Raw genomic sequence first — 26,281 nt, forward strand, 5'->3', positions numbered from 1 at the left:
ACCAGACCACAAGAGGCACCTAGTTTTTGGAGGAGGAAAACAAGAAAAAAATATTCCGAATCTCAGAAGCCAGAACAGCAAGAGGGATTGCTGCGCAGTGAAAGCAGCAATCCCTCTTGCTGTTCTGGCTTCTGGGATAGCTGCGCAGCCTGCATTCGCTCCATAAGACTCACACACACTTCCCCTTACTTTTTAGGAGGGAAAAGGTGAGTCTTATAGAGCAAAAAATACGGTAAATGCTTAATGTAAACTAGAATAACAACCACAAACTAGCTGTGTGAGAATGCTACTAATTATGTAGACTTCAGCAGCTTAAAAATAATAATTTAAATTCAGTACCACCAAATTAGGCAGCCATCTGTAAGTGGGGAATCTGGTCCTGATATCAAGAGACAGAGCAGAAAACGCTAAAATATGTGACCAGGGTCACCTTCAAGCAGATTTCATCTGGGACATAAAAATGGCAAAACAGCCTGGACAGCACCATCCCTTCCTGTTGTGCATGCAAAAATTGACCAGAGCACAGCCTTTAGTAGCTCTACCATACAGTCTGCCATATTTGCCACACAGCCATTTGGCCTGCTACAACCAGCCACCCTAAGTCTGAGGATATGAAACTCTCCCTTTCAGTCACCAGTTATGTCAGTTTGATGCCCATGTTCAAGTGCTTTTCTATAGCATCAAAGAGGAAATGAAGCCGTGCTTTTGGAGTGGAGCAGGATTCTTTGAAATCAGGAAAGCTTTCCTCATCATAGTGATACACTTCACATGCAGCTACATAGGAGAAATTTTTCTGTGGTGCAATTCCACAGCGCAGGTGACTAAATGTGATGCTGCAACAATGTGGGCCTTACCCACAGAATTTGCACCCCACCCCTTGGTGGGGTAAGATTCACATGACTTTTCTTGTCTATGTGGTTGAAGCATTCACACACAGCTCAAGAGTATGCATAATATGTAGTAAAATATATGAGAAGCATTCAAGCTGCAAAGGCCTAAGAAAATAAATCAGTTTTGACCAGACATGTCCACTCAGCTCCAACCTTGCCACCCCCCTGCACAGTCCAGTGTTGCTGGTTTGGGTAGGACAGCTCTGCATTACCACACTAGCCATTGCCACCACTGGTACCTTGTTCTCCAAAGGCACGCAAAGAACAAGCGGGCTATATTCAATGTGGAGAGATGCAGGGGGAAAACAGGGATGGTATCGGGAAATACCAAGGCAACAAACAGAATGGAAGTACAACCTGAGAAAAAGAAAATTAATTAAAAGTGAGGTGTGGAGGGAAGATCAATAACAACTTGTTAGCCAATGGACATCAAAGCAATCCATTGTATAGATATGTATGATCGGTACATATAATCACCTGCTAGAGGGCTTAAGGGCCTTAGATGATATCTGCTTAAGTTATACATTAATGACCCATCTAGGCAACTCCAGGTTACCGCAGTAAAGGGGATTCTTAGCTATGAGGTCTTCAGACATGGGAAAAGCAGCTGAGTGAGATGACTCCAATCACACTCTGAGTGGTGTGGGGCAGAAGAGGAGGGAAGGTTGTTTACCTCTGGGCTACACTGTCTTTTAGCTCAAAAAGTAGGCAGAACTTCTGATAAGGGGTACCGTTTTTGTTACAGTAAAGTTGGAATAGAGAAGCTAAAGGGAACCTGATTTTTCAATAGATCTATTTTGATAGTTCTTCAAGACATTTTTCTAGGCATATTTCAGATATAAAATACACATTTAATACACACTATATAAAACACGGGTGGCACTGTGGTCTAAACCACAGAGCCTAGGGCTTGCTGATCAGAAGGTTGGCGGTTCGAATCCCCGTGACGGGGTGAGCTCCCATTGCTCGCTCCCTGCTTCTGCCCACCTAGCAGTTCCAAAGCATGTCAAAGTGCAAGTAGATAAATAGGTACCGCTCCAGCGGGAAGGTAAACAGCGTTTCTGTGTGATGCTCTGGTTCGCCAGAAGCTGCTTAGTCATGCTAGCCACATGACCCTGAAGCTGTACGCCGGCTCCCTCGGCCAGTAAAGCGAAATGAGCGCTGCAACCCCAGAGTCGTCTGCGACTGGACCTAACAGTCAGGGGTCCCTTTACCTTTACATAAAACACACATTTATAGCCACAAGAGCAATCAAATCCATCAAGATACTTAAGCTCATTTCAGTATGATAGAAGTCCAGATCTGCTGACACCTTGAAACCCATGTTGTTCTACCTGTTTCCCTCAGCAGATGTCTCTTGGTACAGAGGACGGGTGTGTAAAACTGGACAGATCTTCAGGGTAATGCACGCCTTCTCTTAATACTTGCAGTGCTGCAGTATCAATTTTAGGTTGGTAAATTTCAGAAGCAAACATAATTGTATCCCTGCAAAAATGGTGCTCTAATTAATCTTGCCCTTATGAAAAGATTAATTACAGCTTGAAATTGGACCTTGGGGCTGAGACACACCCTGAATGAATGTAAAAGACTCTTGCAGACAGTGTTCAAATGCCTAAGAGCAGACAGTAGTTATGTTGCTTTCATCACCCTGGAGTTATGCTGATGCGCAATATGGCTGCAAGTGTTTGAGGACTGCACTCTCCCTTCTTTATAAAAGTGCACTAATGATCTAGGACCATTTCCCATCTGATAATCTTGATTAAGTTATTACATTATGGTTATATTTTTCATCAGTTTTAATTGTGCAAGAAACATAGTTTCAATACACTAAAAACTATTTAAACAACAACGAGAACTTTCAAATGAGAAAATACTACTGTATGATTTAGTCCCATTCATAAAATCCATCTTCAGGCTTTGGTGCTATTAAAATGTTATGGTATTCCCAGAGGGTCTCTGTGGATGACCCAAGGTGCCAACTTTGTACCCATGTCTACTCTGACAACACCTAATATAGGATCTAATAATGTAATCCACAACATCAGAGGTTCATTTGCCTGCTCATTTTACAGTGTGATATATGCTAGCAATGTCATTGCGCATTCTGTGCAGGACAAGCAGTCTAGTCTCTATATACAAAAGAATCAACAGATACAAATTTGAAAGCAGGAATGGCAATATTCAAAAACCAGTAGGGCAATATTTCAACCTCCAAGAACACTCGGTAAGAATGGCCATTCCCAGAGCAAAGGAATGTCAGGAGACTGACAATGTATTAGAAGGTTCAATGCTATTATTACTATTATTTCTACTATTAAAAAATCACACCAGATGTCAGGATGTCTGTCTTATCAACAACTGTTTCTCTCACTCTCTTAAATGGCCACTGTTAATAATGTAATTAGAACCATTTTTACTTTCTGTATTCAATTTCCTTTTGAGCTCTTGGTTTACAATTCTTTCCTATCCCCCATACAGCTGTAACTCAGGGTAACATTTCATGTATCTGATGGACTACACTGCAGAACACACAGGTTTATGGTATAATACTCAAGTTAGTTACTTGAGAGCAGTACATGTGAAAAGGATCTAGGAGTCTTGGTCGACCACAAACTTGACATGAGCCAACAGTGTGACGCGGCAGCTAAAAAAGCCAATGCAATTCTGGGCTGCATCAATAGGAGTATAGCATCTAGATCAAGGGAAGTAATAGTGCCACTGTATTCTGCTCTGGTCAGACCTCACCTGGAGTACTGTGTCCAGTTCTGGGCACCACAGTTCAAGAAGGACACTGACAAACTGGAACGTGTCCAGAGGAGGGCAACCAAAATGGTCAAAGGCCTGGAAACGATGCCTTATGAGGAACGGCTAAGGGAGCTGGGCATGTTTAGCCTGGAGAAGAGGAGGTTAAGGGGTGATATGATAGCCATGTTCAAATATATAAAAGGATGTCACATAGAGGAGGGAGAAAGGTTGTTTTCTGCTGCTCCAGAGAAGCAGACACGGAGCAATGGATCCAAACTACAAGAAAGAAGATTCCACCTAAACATTAGGAAGAACTTCCTGACAGTAAGAGCTGTTTGACAGTGGAATTTGCTGCCAAGGAGTGTGGTGGAGTCTCCTTCTTTGGAGGTCTTTAAGCAGAGGCTTGACAACCATATGTCAGGAGTGCTCTGATGGTGTTTCCTGCTTGGCAGGGGGTTGGACTCGATGGCCCTTGTGGTCTCTTCCAACTCTATGATTCTATGATTCTAGTTTTTAAGGTTCCACAAGACTTTTTTTACTTTGTCTATACCAGGGGTGTGCAACCTTTAAGACAAAAAGAGCCACTTGGACCCGTTTCTGAAGGAAAAAAAACTGGGAACCGCAAAACTCGTCATTATAAAAATAACTTTTTTGTCACTTTTTAAAATTATTTCTTTGTTTGACCCCTCAGAATTACTCCTCCTCATAGAAATAAACGTTAAATTAACAAGTTACCTTTTTGTGTGTGTGTGTGTGTGTTCTTCACTCCCCTTCAAAACAGTGACCAGCATACATGCCCCCTTTCAATGCAGTGACCAGCGTACATGCCCCTTACAGTGTAGTGGGCGGGCGGGTGGGAAAGTGACGTCGGGGCGGTGCGTGACTAACGCACACACCGCCCCCATGCGACGTCACAGCCAGTACAGCGCCCGCCACAGTGGGGAGTGTCGGGGCGCACAATGCGCCTCCTCCCCTCACTAGTATCCGCCCCGGAGCCGCGGCAAAGGTGTAAATGAGCCACACGCGGCTCCGGAGCCGCAGGTTGCTGACCCCTGGTCTATACCAAGGATACCAGATTTTTTTCAATGAATCCGGGGACACTTTTCAACTTCAACGGATTTTGTATGGGGGCTGTCCCCGGGAAACGGGGATGTCTGGTAACCTTAGTCTATACGACTGTGTGCTTGGGTGTGTATGCTTTCTTTCAAAAAGAACAACAAACACCTCCTTCTCCAGCACCCAATGCAGCACCATGCAACCGCTTTAGAAAGAAAGAAAGAAAGAAAACCCTCCACCTACCCAGCATGTAACTTTTAGTCACATGGTTCTCTGGCTGGTTTAATTTTGGTGTGGGGAAGAGGATCTGTACATGGGTTCATATATTCACCCAAACTTCAAGATCTATGCATACCTTAACCCACTGGCAGAGGAAGGGGGTGCAGTGCATGCAGCTAGCCCTGGGTGTCATTCCTGAGGGGGGGTGACATTGCCGCCCCCCCATGGGACACTTCCCATGGCTGCCCCCTCCCAGGATGCTTCCCCTGCCCCTGAGGGCAGCTAGCCCCGCCCCCGGGTACATAGCATGTGCGCCGTTCCAGGTGCCGGAGCAGCTAGCTCCGCCACTGCCTTAAGCTCAGCACAACTCTCTATTTGTCTGCATTGGTAGACAAGGAGGGAAAGGCCAGTTTGAATAACATGCTCCAGAGGATAATCTGATACACAGCTCCACCATTTTGAAATGAATGGAGCCTGATACCATAAGAAAGTCATGTAGTAACATTTACAGCATGTTTAAACAACTTACCGGTACTTATGATTTAAGACTGACAAGGAAAAAATGTATGTTGGGGGGAAAGACAAATGAAAGCCAAGATAGCACACCAATGGATTGTACCAGTAGTTTTTCAGTAATGAAAGGGTACACTTCAAATACATTTTTGACTCAATCTCATACTACTTTGAAGTAATAGATCTATTTTTTTAAACTCTGTGTAGGATTTCAGCCTGCATTTGCTCCTATCAAAGGTTCTGAGAACACTGTGAGAAACATTTATTTGGCACATGCCTATAGGATAATACTCCCATGTTTATGTCTTGACTAATACTCTTACCTACTCTTTCAGATGCGTAAACTCATTCAGATGAGTATTATAGTTACTGGATCACAAAGTTAATATGCCCCGAGTTATTGTAGTAAAGGTTTTGAAAAAGAAAAAAGAAACCTGAGTTTTACAAATATGAATCCCCTATGCCACAAGGCTAAGCCAAACAATGCCCTAAGAGACAATGAGCAAGTGTGCAGAATAGGGCCCTGGCCCTGCTGCTTCAGCACTAGAAGACTTTTCCGAAAGAAGACTTGCAGTAATGTACTTGTTAAGAATCAGGCTGTAATTTGCCTATTAAGGATAAGAACTGTTACTGTTTACTGAATTAATCTGACCTTAATTGGGTAATAAAGGTGACAGAATACCCTTCAATAAGAAACTATTTACACTTCAACATATTTGTGTACCAATGTGAACAGCAACATTTCTCCAACATTAATACAGCTTGAATTTCAATTTAGATCTGCTCTCTCTCTCCTAATGGAAGTCGTGTGTACACAAACAAACAAACCCGCTGAGAAGGGCTAAGTAATTTGAGACTTCTCACGGTGAGCCGGGTTAAGAACCTTTAATGATTAGTCTACCAAATTGGGGTGGTCAGAATTAATTATGAAGTCATAAGATGTATTAAGGGAAGCAGCCCTTCCTGGGCAGTTTCCCTTAAAACAAAAAAAGAGCACCCCCACTTGTGCTAAAAAATGAACAGCTGGAGCATAAAGAGCCTAGAAAAGTCCTCATTTCTGGTACTGAAATTACTGCAGGCTGAGTGTTGAAGCAATTTAACCATGAACTGGAGCTTTTGCAAGGCAATTTGCTCTCTGGGAAGATCTTGCTCTTTGACTCTGAATGCTTCTTAAGGGAGCCCATCTTCCTCTTTTGGAAGCAGCCCAGAGTGGCTGGGGCAACTCAGTCAGATGGACGGGGTACAAATATAGGAAAGGCTGAGTTTGGGTAGAAGGGCCATGGTGCACACAAGGGAACCTGCTTTAGTCTTACACCCCTGCATTCTCACACTGCTGCACTGGCATGGCATTTCAAAATTGCCACAATCAGTGTGACAGCAGAAGCACCACCCAGAAGGCAATGGGATTCTGAGCCTCTGGTGGAGGACTTGACCCCCAAGAGGACAAGCGCCAGTGAAGGAAGTAGTTAAAGAAAACAGAATACAAAATGCTGACTAAAGTAGTCCTACCCGCAATATACAGACACTGTTCTTGTCCCAATTCTGAAAAGTAGCAATGACCATGTGTGGAATATTAAGATCTGTCTCATTAGGAAAAATGCCTTCTGAACCAGGAGGGAAGGGAGACGGTCTTGGGCCTGTCACTATTTGGCCAAGGAGAAATCCCTATTGTCTCTAATCAAATGTTCCCCCACCCCAGCCCTTGTCAAACTAGAACTTGAGTGGTCAAACAGCAGGTACTCTCAATCAGGTAAACAGATTAAAATATACATATATATCCCTGTCATCCATCCTCAGTCTCTGCCAATTCCAGATTTAAGTGGCCATTTCTTATCTTATGGTCTCGACAAAATTGTTACTTTCCCTAATCTCAATCAGAAACTGGGTGAGATGCTTCAGCCTTATCACTGAAACTCCATTGCAAACCAAACTAAATGTAAGTGCTTCAACAGAACATTTTTTAAAACAACAACAACAACCCTGTAATTCTGCACTGTGAGTGCCAGTCCAGTGGGCTCTTTGCTGCATTTAACATGCTGATCAACTTCTACCTGGGTAGGCTTCTGCCATCGGCCTTTCTTCTTTGCTTAGGAGAATTGAGGAAATGGCAAGATCAGCCCTTGAGGGACAGGGAGTCATCAGCAACTTCTCTGCCTAATTAAGTAGTGGTTTGATAGATGTGACAAGGAGTTCCATTCAGCTTTTAACTGAAATGATGATAACTAAAATACAGGGCCCTTAAGGGTGGCTATAAGTTTTAAGAGGGGTCTGGAGGCCACGCCGAAAGATTTCCCCCCGCTCTCTTTTACTTTCCGGTCTCAAAACAAAAAGCACAATATATAATTGATATATTTTCCCAAAGAGGCTCCATTTAATGGGGGGAAAGCTAGGTCAAATAAAAACTGTTGAAAAGAAATGGTAAATACAACTGTTTCCTGTATTGAATTCCCTGTAATACTATTGCACATAGTTTTTACTTTTATCTATAAACCTGTTAAATAATTGCTGCAGTCTTTCATTTGTTCCCCTTTTTCTTAAAATAAAGTTTTCTTGATTTCCAATATATAACAACAAATACATAAAGGGGAGGAAAATGCAAATAGAAAACCCCAACTTACTCCCTTCCCCTCTCCAGAATGGATCAGTCTATTTAAGTTTGCCAAAGTCTAGTTTGTGATTTTGGTGGTTGCCATTCTTCAGGGTTATCAGTAAAGTATTTTATAAAATTCATTTGCTAAAGCACTATGGCAGCCCATGAGCAAAATGGATCATTGTCTAATAAAAATCCTCTCTTTCCAAGATGCTTTCTAAAACAGGAGCCACAATGAAATACAGAATTCTTTTACCACAAAGTAAAGCTGTGTGTGGTATGTTAAGCCTAGATACAGTACTAAACAAAAAACGATTCCACCTTCCATCTGCCCTCACCTATAAGAGAAATCATCCACTCTTGGGATGGGTAGAAGAAAGGGAAATCTCCCTCTTCAATTCCTCAAAACAGTGAACTGTGCTGTTTCCTTTTAGCATATTTACTTGAGGAATGAGTCTTTCTAATTCTTCAAGCACTGACCACCGCACCTCACAACCAGTAAATTTACTTGAAGTAAGAACAAATGCATCTCATTTCACAAGAAAAGGGATAACACATGTCACAGATATGCTAAATAATACGTGAAATGAAAATCCTTCTTTAAAAATTAAAAAAAACATTTTATGTGTTATTGTTCCATTTGTAAATCACCTCAAGGTTTTAAAAATGATTAATAAATTAAGTGTAAGAATAATAGAAACAAGAACGTGAAAACAGAGCAGATGATTTAAATAGGCAAATATATGGAGATTTCCTCAATCTGCACAAGTTATTTTGCTCATAGAAGCTTCTTGGTTTACAATATGGTCTTAGATCCAGCCTAAAAAGTAACAAATATAATAATTCAAATTTGTTTGTATTCCATCAATTTTTGAAGTATATACAAACCATAAACTTATTAAGTTATAGCATTTAATAGTTTCATATGCTTTAAAAATTATGGATTTGTTGCATTTGGCTCTACAAACAATGCAGAAAATATATTTTGAAATTATGGTAAGATGTCCTCAATTTCCTACCAGGATGTGCTTGGCACCTGACTCAAGTGGTTTTTTCCTTAAACTTGCCTTTTCCTTCTCATAGTGAAAAGCTCATTTATTTAAAAAAGAAAAAAAAATGGTCTATCTGTGCAATCCTAAGCATAGTTACTCTGAAGGAAGTCTTGCTATGTTCAGCGGGGCCAATTCCAATATCAGTGCACACAGGACTGCTTTAGGGTGCATCGTTTCATACTACTTTTACAGAAAAGCTTTGCAAAATCTGCTATTCATTAAATATATCTTCACATGATTTGCGGTCCATGTTCAGAGCTTTCTGCAGAAACAAGTCATGCATATTCTGGGGAACACAGAAGAACTACTTGGGCCAGCTGTGCACTTATGTAACCATTGAAGTTTTAAAAATCTTGGCTCTGCCCATGCAGAGTGAAGATAATCGGAGGCTGTATAGCCAAACGGAAACCACTTATGTACTAACAGAGAAGGATACTGTCAGGGGACTGCCATCGGAACAGGGGAGGGGGGCAGGGGAATACAGAGAGCCTCTCGGTGGGGAAAGCCACACCTCCAGTGAAGCAGAGGGGGCAAGGGGAGGGCTCGAAGATGCTACCTAGCCTGGCTGGCCAGGAAACAGACATGCCGTTTCCATTGCCCAGCTTGAGCAGAGGGGAGGCGGAGATTTGGGGTGTCTAAATTCTTACGTTGGGGAAGAAACTGGAAGGGGCCACTCCTGGAATCTGCAAGTGACTAAGACGGACATGAACTTTGGGGTTTTACACTGTAAATAGTTTGCACCAATAAAACCTGTAAAAGACAGGTCGGAGTCCTGCCTGGTTACTCGCGAGCAACCACCCCCACACCTGACAGATACCATGTGTGAAATACAAGAGGAATTTCAGTTTTTAGTAAGCATTTATAAACACTGGCAACATGGCAGTTACATACCTTGGGAGAAGAGGAAAGCTCCTTCAGTGCACAAATAGCTGACTTGTTCTCACTTGTTTCCACTTCTGTCTTTGGTGAGAGAATTGGTGGTTCAGGAGCTTTTCTTCTTCTCTTCCTTTCCATTTCTTGTAGCGGAGTAACTTGACTATTAAAAGCAGAACTTGATTTTGGTTCATAAAATGGATTTGATCTAATTTAAAAAAAGGGAAATGAATTTATTTGCATTTTCAACGTAATTTTTAAAAGGCAATTGTTTTCACAAGTGATTCAAAACTCATTTAACTTTGGAAACAATAAAGCCATGGCCTCACTGATTGTGCTGCTAGTTCACCACCACTCCAAAAAACAAACCATAAAGCCCCTAGACCCTGAAGAGCGAAAGCATGCCGACTGCTAACAGAATATCCAGAACTAAGCAATCTGCAGCCACCAGATTCAAATGAGCCTCTTATTAATTTATTTACTGACATTTCTATACCACTTGATTGTTTAAAAAAACACCTCACAGCTGTTTACAAAAAAAATAAAACAAGAAAATCAAGGGGGGAAACAACAATTGTTTAAAACATAGTTAAAATACCAAACAGATTAAAATTCATATTGATTATTAATTAAAGAACCTTAGTTTTGTCTGAAGAGTGAAGTTTCAATATACATATCATTTAATATGTCAAGGATCTCTTTTAGTTACATAATAATGGAAGACTGAATGGAAATGTAATACGATAACTTATAGTGCAATATTATACATGTCTATTCAGAAACCTGTCCAGTGAGGCTTAATCCTGAGTGTAGCTTAAGGGTAGAATCCTAAATGGTAGAATCCTAAACCTGCTTAATATGGAATACCTCACTGAACTGGAACTTACTTATGAGTAGACATGTGTAGGATCACACTGCACCTGTTACATACACAATAAACATACACACAAACAAGTACATGCGCACAAAACCCTTTCTGGCTTAATGTTCCATTAGTTTATATTTTTATTGGGTGGGCTAATGTATTGAGCCTTGGAAAGATTAGAATGATTTTTTGAGGTTACCTGTAGGCCCTCCTCTTTGGTAGCTACAGTTTAATGGTTTGGCAAGGAAGGTGTGGTTTTACTCTGGCATGGAGTATGATTGTAGCAGCCTTCCTGCTTTTTTCTTACCAATTACAGGAGAAAGAGAAAAGAGAAAACTGCTAAGTTTGGTGATTACGTTGATTGAAGAGCCTGATGTTTCCCTCAAGTATTATTGATTAGGGTACCTAATCTCATATTTATTTTGTTGTTTGTTTCTATGGCTTGGACATGTCCACAGAATGGAAGATGGCAGGATCCCCAAGGATGTGCTCTACAGGGAGTTGGCAGACCAACTCTGTGTTATAAAGATGTCCACAAACGAGACATGACGGCTGGAAACATCAACCCCACCGTGTGGGAATCACTTGAATATAACTGCAGTGCCTGGAGACAGGCAGTCCGTCAGGCCATGTATCCATAGCAGTGACCAGAGGAGGAATGACCCCTGGGAGGAGTGCAGAACTAAGACACGCCATGGTGCACCTGCAGCAGCACAACCGGGTGCCTTCATCTGCAACAAAACATGTTTCTTCCTTATCAGTCTCTACAGCCTTTAACTCTCCAATTGTTTGACTTCACATCAAACACTCCTCCATGGCATCCTGAGACAGACAGATGCCAATAACAATGACTACCATCATGTTCCCACAAGTTCACATCTAATTCTGTTTAAACTCAGGTTGTTAGAGGGGAAAATGCATATGCTATTTAGCATTTTAAAAACCATTAAAAAATCTCCTGCTTCAAATTCCTTGGATACCATCAAGCAAGTCTCGTTTTTTGTACATCTGAATGAATTTGCACACGTTCAGTACAGAGTTATGTAATACTATATTGCTAGTGTAAACTGTATTCATCTGAACAGAAGAGTGACGTGGACTGAAAATAATAAAGTTGTTTACTGAAAGCTCAAAATATCACTGTCGAACATATGAAAATAACTCAACTAGCTTGAACTTTTATTAGAAGATATAAACTGCATCTGGTATGCAATAGACCCAAAGTTGTCCTTCAATTTGCAGAGAACTATTTGATCCAGAGAGGGCTTTTACCATTGTAGGGAGGAGGCAATGATCACATAATTATCCTGTCCTCCAGTCCACCCACCCAATCTGCTCCAGAGGTTGGGGATACACTGGAACAGTGTGGAGGATAGCATGGGGAGGGAATGCAAAATCATCCAAAAGCACACCCCCTCCTCTATTTGCAGTAGCCTCTGCTTGACTGAAGAGCCTTGCATTCACGGAAAGACATCTATGGATCTAATCCTATACCTCCAGACCAAATTCTCTCCAGAAGCAAGTATAGTTTTAACACAAGCAGAGCACTCTCAATCAAATCTCATTGTTCTCGGTAGAGCCTTCAGTCCAATTAGTATCATTTTGAAGCCCTAGTTTCATTCACTTAAAAATAATAATAGCATTTTGAACAATCCTTACAGTTCTAAAAATGTTTTCCCCAACCCCTGTGTGTTGACATATTGCCTCCTGCAGGCATATGTTTTTATTTAAACAGCCTTTATCCTTCAGACTGGATATTTTCCTGCTGGTCTCTCCATTTGTATAATTTTTTAGGTCTATACTGGTTTTATCCACTATGTGTGCTATTTTAGCAATTTTTTGCTGTAGGTTGTCTTGAGTAGTTTAATTTTTGAGCTAGAAAGGCGGAATATGAATACTCTTAACAAACACATTTTTTAGAATATTAATGCATTTCCAATCTCTTCTTGCCCTTACAGGCTTTAAAAAAAACTAGATAGGAACAAGCCTTTGACAGAAAAAGTAAGTTAAAGAGTGAAGTTTGGTAATGATATATCTGGACTTTTGGAAACAGGAGAAAGGAGAAAGGCACTGAAACAAATTCCAGCCCAATCTAATTCATTAACTGCTCTACAAAGGGGGCTGCTGTTGTTTATTGCAGGGAGAAGATGTCGATCTAGATAAATAAATGAAAGGAGAAACTAAAACAACTAGGTTGCAAAGTGAAAGCACCTTTGAGGGGTTCTCACGTCAGCACCCATCAAACACAAAAAACACGGACCAAATCAAAGCTTAAGGTGATGTCAAAACAAACAAAAGAGACGTGTTCTACTGAAGACAAAGGTGGAAAAAGAATGGTATTCCGCTTGGAATAGAAGATTCAAGACTACCTGTCAATCATTTAATTTTGCTGACAACCTGGTTGAGCTGTCTTCAAACATTAAGGGAGTTCAAAGGAAGGTAAAAGTTAAGATGAAAAAATGATAAGGACAAGGGCAAAACATTATATATGGGAGGTCACAATGTTTTCTTTTGTTCTACAAGCTACTACCCCCTTTCTTTTTTTCTGAAAGAGTTAACCAAGATACTACGTATATTTTGACAATGAACTGCCTGACCCTCTGCAGTCTTGGAATTTGAGAACCAACATGTACTGGGGATTTCTCACAGCTAACACTTAGTTGCCTTGAGTAAGGGGGCCAGAGCTACAGGAATAGCAGCAGCAGCAACAACAACAACAATAAAGAAACTGGCATCAGCAAAGAAGCAGCTCCAAGAAAAGGGATTACAACTCTCTCAAGAAGTTTTAGCACATTAGATTTATTAAATAAGTCTCATTACACAAACACACTCACCCCTCAGTACCACCGAAGTCAGTATCATACACTTCAAGGAGCTGGGTGTAAGGTTTTGGATTTGAGAAAACAGATGTATAACCAAATTATATTATTTGCTTAGATACAATATTAGAGTTTATGATGACAACCTTAACGATTAACATATTTTGCCTGTGATAAAAAGCAGCCTTCACAAGCTCTCTTTTTCATACAACTTTCTTTAATACTTCTCCATTCAACCAACAGCTACACAAGCAAAATGAGTGCATGCACAATGAATGAGATGGAAAGAAATACTGAAAGGGCCAGCGTGCCATCACATAGACCAAAGGGATTTCCCTCATCTTGAATATTGCAGGCAAGGCTGGTCACCCCATCTTAAAACAGACATATAGTAGGAAAAATAGGATGATCCAGAGACGCATGATGAAAATGATAAGAGATATGGAGAGACTTCTGTGAAAAAAGATTGAGAAGATTAGAATCATTGTTTTGAGAGAACAAAGAAAGAACAAATTATAAATAAATGTTTTGGTACATAATGAACTGCGTCCCATTTAGTGCTTCTCCTCCTTCAGCAGAAACCTAAGGTTGGGGGGGGGCTTTGAAATCTGGCAGAAATACATATATTAATACAATGCACTAATTTCCTCTGAAACTCATTTGCTCTTATTTTAATTGAATCCTGGTGCACAGTAAGTCTCTGAATCAGGCAACTGTATACACACAGAGAAGAACTGTGGGTTACTAAACAAACAAACTGCCTAACAATAAATTGTCAGTTTCAAGGGGAACTATTTTCCTCATTTATGGTGTTTCTCTGGTCTAATCTTTTACGGCAAACTCTCAGATGAACTTGACCTGCAATGGAACATGTCCTTGGATCCTTTGGAGCTCTGCCTATTTAGAGAGGGAGCAGGGACACACTACCTCAACACAGGATTATTAAGCTCCAATTTTAAATTCAAAGCTTTGTCTCCATGCTTCCCACCTTATACTTCTCCCTGGGGTACTTTATCATATTAAATATTGTACAATAAATTCATCTGGAAATCTATCATCTTCCAGTTCTACGGATACAACTTTAAAACAATTTTAACCACCTCTCCATTCATTAATATAACTGAAGGAGTGGCGATGGGAAAAGGTTGCCCTTTAACTACTTCTGCAACCAGTGCAGAAATCACACATTAAGAATTAAATCCTATACTCGATATATGCCTCCTAGGTGAGTCATAGGATATGGCCATATCCTACACTTCTACACTGACATAACCCACATACACTTCCACTAGTGGCGATACATCAGGGAAACTTCATGGTTATACTAGAACAGCACTACACTGATGTATGGAACTCTGCTGGTGTAGTAATAAAATCGGGGGCAGAATCATGGGAGTGTCATGGTTGTAATAGGCAGGAGCAGATACACAAAAAACCTGAGAGTCCCTCAGATCCCAAACCTGCCTCCAACACCAAAGTAATGTAACACAGACTTCAGAGATATTTCAAAACATGCACTGAATTCAATGGAGGAGAAAACTCATTGCGTCCTGCAGAACACCTCCTCATAGGCTTCAGACTAACTGTGACCTCATCACAGCATACCAACACAAACCTCAAACAGAAACTCAGATTATAGAAAGGGCTTTATCTTTCTTGTCTCCTGTCATAAACACTTACAGCACTCAAATGGGAACTTTGGTGACTGGAATTGTGAAAAAAAGAGCACTTTGCACAAATAGCCTAACTTCAGGGCTCTTTCTCTTACAGGAATTCCATCTCAGGACTCCATACACACAGACCCAAAAACAGTCAGGAGGACATAAAAGCTATACATTTGCTTTTCCAACAAAATTTTCAAATCTACCATTTTGCTCTAATCAATTAGAACAACTATTGTATGACAGTAAGTATAAAATGTATGTACCTCTTGATTGTAAAAAAACCTCTCAAAGAGATTTACAAATTATTAAAATAGACCAGTGAAAGTCTGTTGCTGCTTTCTATCAGTTGATAATTTTCTTTTATACTGTCAGCTTCTTGTTTTCATTTGAAGGGTTGGTTTTTGTTTTTTTAATCTGTCATGTCTGCATCTATGGCAATGTATTTTATTGTATGTGCTGTCATTTTAGTGTGCTTATGTGAAATGTGCTAGCATTTGGGAACACAGGGTTTAAAAAAACCCACACAGAAAAAAGTGCAGAATAAATCTGATCAATATCTTAAAAAGGAAGACTTAGTTTACATTTTAAAGTAAGGTTACCGGACGTCCCCATTTCCCGGGGACAGTCCCTGGATTTACAAAGCAGTCCCCAGACAAAATCCACTGAATTTGACTGAAGTTGAAAAGTGTCCCTGGATTCATTGAAAAAAATCTGGTAACCTTATTTTAAAGTACTCAGATATAATCACCTTGAAATGAATAGTAGGTAAAAAAATAATCAAATAAATTATATGAATAGAGCAACGAAGAAAAGGTAAAGCTAAAGGGACCTCTGACCATTAGGTCCAGTCGTGACCGACTCTGGGGTTGCGGCGCTCATCTCGCTTTATTGGCCGAGGGAGCCGGCGTACAGCTTCCGGGTCATGTGGCCAGCATGACTAAGCCGCTTCTGGAGAACCAGAGCAGTGCTCGGAAATGCTGTTTACCTTCCCGCCGGAGCGGTACCTATTTATCTACTTGCTTTCTGACATGCTTTCGAACTGCTAGGTTGGCAGGAGCTGGGACTGAGCAACGGGAACTCACCCCGACCAGACCTTTAAATGCTATGGCATCCACTATCCCAAAGCATGAATATTATTGTGTAATTCCTTCACACCCTCTTATTGTAATAGCCCACACCAGCTTTTTTCATATTACATTATCAGCAACAACTACTCAGGGATTTGTCTCCAAGGCATCTGTAAGGTTGGTTCATTCTTGGTGAATTTCTAAGAAAGGAAGCACTGACTTCATGAGATTCTGTAAGGACCTTCATGCCATGACCAACACATACACACACACTTCCACAGACACAAAGGCCTAATACTCTGACCTGAGGATCACTTACAAACACTGACTAAAGGTTACTGAAAACCGGTCATTACCTACTGAAAAGAAAAGTAGGGGAGTTCTTTCTTTAAAAACCTGCACCTTTAAATATTTGCTCTCCAGCTTTTCTGTTTATTTATCAGTGATACAAGGCTTTATTTGAAACAACAAAGAGTCTTCTGGCACCTTAAGGATCAACAAATTTCATGGACTAAAGTTCACTAGATTGGATTCAGGAAGTGTAGCCCTCAGTTCATTTACACATTGGTGGAAGGGGGGAGGTGTAAATGTTTGAGTTAAATAGCAATGAAATGCAAAAAGGAAAGTGTATGACTATTCAATCAGAGCTTAAATGTATGCAATATAAGAACAGTGACTGCAAATCATAATTTAAATAAATAAATAAATTCATATACCTTTAGCCGAGAATCACAGTTTTACAGTATAAAAACACTAAAATACATAGCATAGTAACAAACAAAACAACAACCCCCCTCCTTAGTCAAAAAGGCCATAGATTGTTTAATTAGCCAAAGGCCTGGGGAAAGAGGAATGTTTTCACCTAATGCCTAAAGATATGCAATGAAGGCCTCCCTGGAGGGAGGAGCCACTGCAGAAAAGGTTTGTTCTTGTGTTGTCACCCTCTGGACCTCTCATGGAGGAGGCATATGAAGAACAGTGGCGTAGCGTGGGGGGTGCAGGGGGGGCCGGCCGCACCGGGCGCAACATCTGGGGTTAGGGCAAATCCATGGGTTAGGGGGCGCAAATCCACGGGTTAGGGGGCGCAAATTACTTGCCTTGCCCCGGGTGCTGACAACCCACGCTACGCCACTGATGAAGAAGGGCCTCAGATGATAATTGCGGTGTCCAGGTCAGTTCATATGAGAAGAGGTGGTCAATGAGGTATTATGGTCCTGAGCCATTTAAGGCTTTATAGGTCCAAACCAGCACTCTGAATTGAACCCAGAAACTAATGGGCAGCCAGTGCAGTTGCACCAGGACTGCTGTTATATGTCTTGTTCCGGTGAGCAACCTGGCAGCTGAACCTGCACCAGCTGAAGTTTCTGAACTGTATTCAGAGGCAGCCCCATGTATAACACTTTGCAGTAATCTAATCAGAACATAGACAACAGAAGTAAGGTTATCCTGGTCCAGACAGGGTGCAGCTGGGTCACCAGCTGAAGCTGAAGTAAGGCACTCTGCATCACTGAAGCCGCCTGAGCCTTAAGTGACATCAGTGAATCCAGAAGTACCCCCAAGCTATGTACCCGCTCCTTCAGATGGAGTATAACCCCATCAAGATCTGACAACCTCCTGTCCATCTGGTTTAGGGAATCGCCTACTAACAGTCTTAGCTCGATTGAGCTTCCACTCACAACTGTAATTTGGTGATAACACAAGCATCTTATAAATAGATTGGATCTTATCTGTAGACAGTTCTACCCTCTAGAATTCTGAACAATGCAACACTTTTTTTTTAAACTGTTGGGCAGTTTATAATGCACTATGAGTAAGACAGGCCCAAATGAACTTACAAGGGCTACTGAATGTTCTCCAGAAATACTGTACTGCATTTCAATACCTGAAAATCAAAAGCTATGCACATTTTGAAGATGCTGTTAATTCTGTACTTATAGTTAGTTGATCTTTTCTTATATTAATAATTATTCCTTGATGTTTTAGTCTTACATTTTGCATATTCAAATCTCGTTCACATGCTTAAATTGATGAGTACTTCAATAAAAATAATTTTTATACAAGGCTGTGGATTTGGGGACTAGTAAGCGGTGGGAGAAGTCATATATTAAAAAGTGGGCAGCCCCCTCACCAATGCAAACTCACAGCTGCCCTTATTGGGATGGTGCAGTAGGGCCTCCTCTATAGATGTTCTAATCTTGTGGAATACATTGCCCATGGAAGCCTCTCTCTGACCACCCTTGGAGAGTGCTGAGGAAAACAGGCTGGCAGGCTGGACCCTAGCCAAACAGGTCGCTGTGATATCAGATGACAAATCAATTTGTTTGTATTACAGAAAATCAGAGTCAAGTGAGGAATGAAGTTACCACCTATCAGCTGATAGGTAGTGACCTCAAGCCCTACTTTCTGCAGGGATTGGCTGCGCTAAGGAGCTCTTCATGGGGAACTCTGCAGAGCAACCAATTCAGTAGGCTTGCTCTGTCAATCAGCTGATCAGCTATGACAGACTTCCTCCCTTGCCAACGAACAACTGGAAACACACTTTTAAGTCTCTACCCACCTGTCCTGGCTCCCAGCTTCTAAAGAACTGAGATTAGGTGCAGAATTCTTTCTAAAGATTATAATTGTTATAATACTACAATATGTAAGTACTTCAGGCACTTCAGGTGATACATGCTGCTAATCCCCGAGTTGTTACTTTGCAATTCAGGCATTGGTAATCCCTCTGCTAAACAAGGTAGGTTTCCTAGCTAGCTCAGAGCCATGGAAAGTTGATCCAACCCTTGGCTCCCTCCCTTTCCGCCTTAAACACTGAAGGGGCTGGGTAGGGGGCATTTCTGGAGGCACTCTCTTCTCTTCTCCTGGACTTGGGAGATGGGTGTGTCTCAAACCCCTGCAAAGAGATTGTAGATTGCTGCCAACCTCTGGCTATAACGGGGCGTGCTCACTCATGAGTGGTTCCTCCAAGCAAGAGGATCCAGTGGGATTGGCTGGGGCAAGAGAGCTCACTATGGGATTGATGGTGACAGGGAAACAGGATAGCAAGCCTCCACTCTGGATTTCTGCTAGGAGCTTCCCTCTGGCAGAGCCCCCCACCAAACTCACTGAAGCCCTCCAAGGGATCGTCCTCGTCCTCACTCAACTAGCCCTCAAAATGCCCCACACATGACACTGCATATGATGTCAGGTGTGGGATACGTGGGCATGGTTTTGGGAAAACAGCCTAGCAGGCTAAACAGAGCCCTATGTTGGGCCTGATTAGCCCTGTGGGCTGGAAGTTGCCCACCCCTGCAGTAAGAGGAGCATTCTTTTATTCATAATAGCTAGGTGTCCTTCCCACTACTAGACGGAGGGCGATTTTAGAATTTCTGATCAATGTATTAAGAATCCCTAGAGCGCCACAATGCCCACCCAGTGTCAGGGACTGGGCAGAGGAGGAGGAATGGTGGAGACCACCACCCCATCCAGACCCTTCCAGGGAGGAGGAAGAGGAAGACAGTACAGATGTACAACAGTGGTCTGCGGGAGGTTGCAGCTCAGAGGCAGATGAGGAGGAAAGTTGGGAAATAATGTGAGAGCCAGAGCAGCAGCTGGCTGACATGTTATCATTAGAAAGCATCCCAGACCTACCTTTTCCCAGAACCTGGCAAGCCTTCAAAGTAGGAGAGCAAGAGCTCGAAGACAGAGGGCACTAAGCGGCACCCATGGAGATGATGATGAAGTATGACAAATGAGGAAGTGGGAGAGAAGGGGGCTGGAGATTCACTCGGGACACTGCCATTATCCAAGATGCTGGGTTCTATAGCCTCTCTCTATAAGAAGGACTGTAAGAAACTTTCCCTTGTCCTTATACTTAACTGGGCCGGGAGCTACTAAGCCGGGAGCCGCTGGCAGCATCCTAACACCCGGCAGCCTGCAAAGGCAGCTTGCGTCTCCTGAGCCTGAAAGTTCAGGCGAGACGTGGGGGGAGGCACAAGCGCCATGTTTCCATTTACCTGCCAGGGACAAATACAAAAAGTACCTGCTTGAGGAATCTCCAGAGCGGAGGGCAGGAAATGGCACACTCAAAGGTGGAACAGTGGCTCCCAGGAGCTGCCACTTGTGCAGTGAGAGATCATCGGGATGAGCCACGGCTGATGGTTCTGGGGAGGCTGACGGCTCCATGGCGCCTCAGCTGATGCACCCCGCCCAGTCTGCCCAGTCTTGACAGGAACTGTGTATGGTGATGCTAATAGTCTTCGTGGCCGGCAACTGCTTTTTCCTCCCCGCCTCCTTTCTGACATCGTAATATACCACCATACTGCAAAGTTTAGCTGATGATATATTACAATGTTGGAAAGCAGATCTATCCACTACCCTCCCTGTCTTTGCTTCCACTGCCCTGGAGGCTACCGTTCAATACAGAATAGCTTCAACAATCTTCTCCCCTATCTGAATAGCCCAAAGGTGGCTATCAGTCAACTACAGATGCTGCAGACAGAACTGAGAATCGGTTCATCCTGAACATTTGCAGCATTTGCACCTCCCTGAAAAGTTTATTATTCTGCATGAAAACCAGTGATTTAGATCCCAGCAGAAAAAGGAAGCTGACTGTAAATAGCAATAAAATGCATGAAACCAGATGAAATATATTCATGTTCCCTAAGTGGAGGAACTCTTCCTTATGCCTTGTAGAAGAATAACCAGGTTTGAATAATTTATGCCCTAAGGCTCTGTGCTAAAATCCCAACTGATGCCCAAATACTGCTTCAAATAAGTTATGTACTTACTCATCTAACTCCTCTTCATCTGTTTTTGATGTGTCAGCATAGAGGTATTTGCTCATGTCCACAGGCCGTATATTTTTTCTTTTTGCTGGTTGAGGAGGAAAGTCTTTGACGGGTGCTAGCATTTCTATTTCAGGGTCTGCCTCATCAAAAGGATTCACATACTCTGCAACCTCCTCATCCTTGAAAGGGTTGTATTCATCGTCATCATCATAGTAGGATTCTTCTTGTTTTGAAGATGAAGCTACATTGATATCTGTTTCTATAGAAAGCAACATAATTTTTTTGTTGTTTCATATGGAAAGATTTCCCACTCTGTCATGGAGACCAACACATTTCTAGCCCTATAAATACATTTAAACAGTTTCAAATTATTTAGCATTCATAAAAGTGTTATAAGTAGGATAAGGTAAATATTTTTACATGGTTCTCTAGATAAATAAAGCCTTATGAGAAATGGTTAGATTAGATGAAGAAGTTAACATCTTGGTAACTCGTGGAGTACAGAAAAAGCTACTAAAGAAAACTTACCAGGACTGGCATGACAGTCCCACAGAATCAATGACAAAGGATAGCAATTAAGCTCTCCAGACACAACACAGATGACACCAAGGGCCCATAAGATGAAGCACTCACTCCACTGGGCAGATTCCAGCTGGAGCACCATTTTCCTGTTTTAAGATTCCATTTTTGTGGGGATTTTAAAAATAGAATTGGGTGTTCACTTAGAGTTTTAATCCAAGTGCAAAATTGTCCAAGGCCAGCACAGTGACCCAGAACTAGCCGCTCTGAAGAATCAATAACATGCAAACAGGTGCACCACAACAATGCAAAAAAATACTTTAGTTTTCTTGAGAAATGTCTGATGGCAGAAGTCAGGGCTGCACAACCTGAGACCCACCAAGCCAACAGCAGCCCACCAGCTGTATATGGAAGAACCTATAAATGATCTACTCCAAGAACTTGCCTAGGATCAAACAAACTCAACCCATATATTGTTCATTCTATCTTAACTAAGTTGCTTGTGAAGGTAGAATTCTAGCTAGTATATATTTTGTGAAAATAACTGTCTGCTTGTTCTTTGTCAAGAGCCACCTATTGAGATACTGTTGCTTAAACTCACCCAAACTCAGGGTACCCAAGGTGAAGGCAGGGGTCTTTGTTGATGTTTCGCTGCTAGACACCATTTTGAATCAGGATGATGGGCAAAACTTGACTTTACCCAATTTTTGGCATGACAGATCGAAACTCACAAATTATACTGTCCATTTTAAAAACACAAAATTTTCCAATTTCTAAAAAATTCTGGCCAGCGCCTGGCATCCCCTGTTAGTTTACAATGGAGGTGGCAGAGGCCAGAAATTCAAAGTAGAGCCAATGATGGAGGCATATTCAAGGAGTGCAGTCTTTGTTTATAATGCAATTCCCCAGATGAAGTTCTTTTTTATCCTACTTTAATATTTATCACAGAAGTATGACAAAGAGATGGACCGTAATAGTTCTGGAGTGGCACCTATTAAATGAATGATGAAGAAAATGATGAATTAACTATTTATGCAGTTGTTTATATTTGCCCCATTTCAAATGGTTTCTTTTTTAAAATAAAAAACCACTCCAGATTAAATGCTAAACACTGGAATCTAAGAGGTGAGGTGAGCACATAACAATGATGCAGCAATTTTAAAAAAATTGTAAGATGCAAGAAAAGCACGTCCATAAAGAAAGCTGCTAGTAAAACAATAAGTCGCTTGTAATAACACTTAACATTTATATTGTCCTTTAAATCTTCAAAGGTCTTTACAAACATTAACTACTTAATCTAAATCCTTCTGTCAAATGTAGCTACAGCAGAAATCTGGGATGTATTACTAATCCAGAACAAAGCTAAAAGGGAAATACTATTGCTGTTTAAACTGTTAAAGGCTGCAATCCTAGGCACACTTAGTTGGGAGTGAGCTTCACTGAATAAAGTGGGATATATTTCTGAGTAAATATGCCCAGAATTGCTGTGTGAGCCTGCCTCATGTTTTGCAGAGAAACAAAGTTTTAGTTTGGGAGAAACAAGTTCTCTTTTTTTAACCAAAGAGTTACAGTATTTAATTATACACAAAGACATGAAAAATATATTTTGTGTTTTTTGTCTTGTATTTTTATGTTGCGAAGTGCCCTGAGATCTATGGATGAAGGGCAGTATTCAAATCAAATCAACAAATAAGAGGCTAATAAGAGCCTGCTGGATCAGGCCAATGGCCCAGCTAGTCCAGCACCCTGTTCTCACAGAGCCAGCCAGAAGCCTGTAGGAAACCAGCAAGCAGAACATGAGCACAAGATCTCTCTCTTCTCCTCCAGTTTCTAGCAACCGGTATTCAGAAGCGTATTGACAACAGATTTTCTCCCTTGCTATGCTGAATCTGTGTTTTCTGTAGCCTGGGTTGCCATATGTACGGCTTTTCCTGGACACGTCCTCTTTCTCAGGGTTAAAATTTCTGTCCAGGTGGATTTTTAAAATTTTGCAAAATGTCCAGGGTTTTTTGTTTGATACTATTAGTACTGTATCAGCATCTGGATTTGCCGCTGCCTCTTGTCCCCCTTTCCCCTCGTTCCCGGCCAAGCGCGGCTCCACCCTCCACCGCTGTCTCCACCGGCTTCTCCACTTGCCCCGTCCGCCTCGCCTCAGCTCGCCTCCCTCCACCACCGCATGGCCACCCCACCATGCCTGGAGCCTGAGTGTGGCTGGCTCAGCAGTGGGGCTCCAGCTTACTAGGGAGGAGGCAAAGGAAGAAGAGGAGCTGGGCTTTATTTTTAATTTATTATGATCATCACCATTACAATTATTCTTTTTCTGCCTCACCACTCCCACCACCAAGTCCCCCTCTCGTGCTCCTTATAGAAGAAGAGGCACCACACGGCCCCCCGGCCATGGACACAGCAAGAGAGCAGCCCCTGTTGTTGCAGGACCCGGTGAGTGGGCTGCTTCTTTCCCCCCTCCCAAACCCCGCCAGATCCACAAGGGAGCAGAGAGAAAAGAGGCCTTTCTCCCTCACCCCCCCCCCATTGGTGGGGAGCGCTGAGGCAGAAACCAGGTTTGTGAGGAAAGAGGGGGAAGCAGCAGTGAAGGAGGTGCACAAGGTGCCGCCAACAGCCTCTCGGGAGGCAGGGAGAGGCAGAGATACGGCACGCACACTCCCTCACGGTTGGGCTTTGTGAGGGGGCGCTTCATGCGTCTCCTCAGCGCAATCACTGGCCTCCCTCCCTGCCGGCTCTCCTCCTCCACCCGCTGCCAGGGCGAGACCCAGGAGGAGGGTGGCGGCGGCAGCAGCGGGAGACTGTCAGGTGTAGCTTGAGGATGAGAGTTGGCGGTGCCTCTCTCTGTCAGCTTTAACCCAGCTGGGGGGTGGGGTGGGAGGTGCTTCCTGGGGCCCCTTCAAAAAAGTAAATAAAATAAATAAATACATTTGCAAATACATTTGCACACAGACTGGCAGTTCTGCTCCCCTTGTTTTTTTCACAATTGATTTTTAAAGTGAAAAAGAAAAAATCTGATACACTAGCACAGACGTACAAGTCTGGTTGCATAGGAACATAGGCTTTTGACACTCAAATAAAATTAAACAGTGAAAATGATGCCGCTTTTAACAGAGTTGTGAGAGAGGAGGGAGGCTGGGTTGTGATGCACAATAACATAGCCTGAGGCCCCTTGTGGGTGGGTGGGGGGAGCGGTGTTTTGTGTTGCAGAGGTTGTACTAGAAGACCTTCATGGTCCCTTGCAACTCTACAGTTCTATTATTCTATTATCAGTGTCCATGTTTACACCCAGTAATTAGGGTAGACTGCACAAATACATTTAGCATGGATAAGGGCATTCCAAGATGCTGTGGTCTGAATCACATACCATGTAATGTCACATGTTGAGGTGTGCCTTTCTCAATGTACACAGAACACAATATCTGATGGGATAAAATGTGTATGCTCAGATATACTTTAAGTCTCAGAAAATGAGAAGGAAAAGGCATGAACATGTCGTCTTCCTTCCTTTCTTCCTCACATCACTATTCTAGACATCTGCAGCACCTGAGAGCCAACAACTTCACATTGTGTCCTAAAACTTCCAGGAAATTTCCTGGCAGCAGCAGGAAAAGGGGCAACTGGAGGAGATGAACGTTCTTTTTCACAGGCATGGTGGTGAAGTAGGCAGCCTAGCAACTCCACCATGCACAGCAGAAAAGAGTAAGGTGAGGCTGGCCAAGCAGGAAGCCATGAGTTTTTCTTTGTCTCTTTTTATGGGTTGTGTGTGTACATGTAGACAGAAAGATGGATTCTGACTCTTCTTGGGTGTATATGGTGTGTAAATGGACTACAATTCATAAAGAAGAGGTGCTGATGGGTGTATTTGCATTCTCTGCCATGGAGTCATAGACAAGAGCTGGTCTTAACCCTGGATGCCTCCATTTGTAAAATGTGTAGATTTTCTTTTTAAATTTATGTTTACGTATTTATAAAAATATTTATAGACCACTATTTCAAAAAATATCACAGCGGTTTCAACAAAAATACATAAAACCATACAGTGAAAACATATATAGAAGTTAAAAATAGACACTGATTAACCATTGTGGAAAGATGTATTTCTTCTATATGCTTAACTCCATTACCATAACTGAATGTGTGAGATTTTACTTGTAGTCTATGTTTTTTTTGTAGTATATGCTTTCACTTTCCAGAGCTATCTGTTCAGCATGTACTCTGCACATTCCTGCATTCTGTGCATTCTGATTGTGGCACAGTTGTCTAGATTGTGCTCAGGTACTCTTATGTATGATTAGTTTTATTTTTGATTTTTTTAATGCCTTAATGAATATCTACACAAATTTGTAATAACCGATGTTTTAATAGTTACCAGTTTTCCAGAATGATTGCCTATTAAGAATTACAATCAGGATAGTATATGAAAATAATTTATAAATATAAAATATACCATAAAATAAAAATAGAGGCGGAAGTTAACTTAAATATTCTAAACTAACAAATCTGTTATCCAGCAAAATAGCCCATTCAGTTTTCACTGACGGTATTCAATTAATTTTTACTCAGAATAGATCCACTGAAATTAATGGACCTAACCTAGTCATGCTAAGATTTTCATATTTTGGGATTTTTATATTTTA

The 26,281-nt window shown here is 41.8% G+C and overlaps 1 protein-coding gene across 8 annotated transcripts in view; it reads right to left on the reverse strand.

The window, feature by feature from the left end:
- Window positions 1-26,281, reverse strand: part of EHBP1 (EH domain binding protein 1) — a 270,384-nt gene that overhangs the window by 138,835 nt on the left and 105,268 nt on the right. For all 8 annotated transcript variants that reach the window (XM_083606415.1, XM_083606411.1, XM_083606416.1 and 5 more), the window contains 2 exons: window positions 21,120-21,378; window positions 9,957-10,146 (listed from right to left, as the gene is read on the reverse strand). In XM_083606415.1, the coding sequence (XP_083462541.1) occupies window positions 9,957-10,146; window positions 21,120-21,378 (449 nt within the window). The remainder of the gene's footprint in view (window positions 1-9,956; window positions 10,147-21,119; window positions 21,379-26,281) is intronic.

Source organism: Podarcis filfolensis (assembly GCF_964270895.1).
Source record: "Podarcis filfolensis genome assembly, chromosome: 3".
NCBI classification, from domain to species: domain Eukaryota; kingdom Metazoa; phylum Chordata; class Lepidosauria; order Squamata; family Lacertidae; genus Podarcis; species Podarcis filfolensis.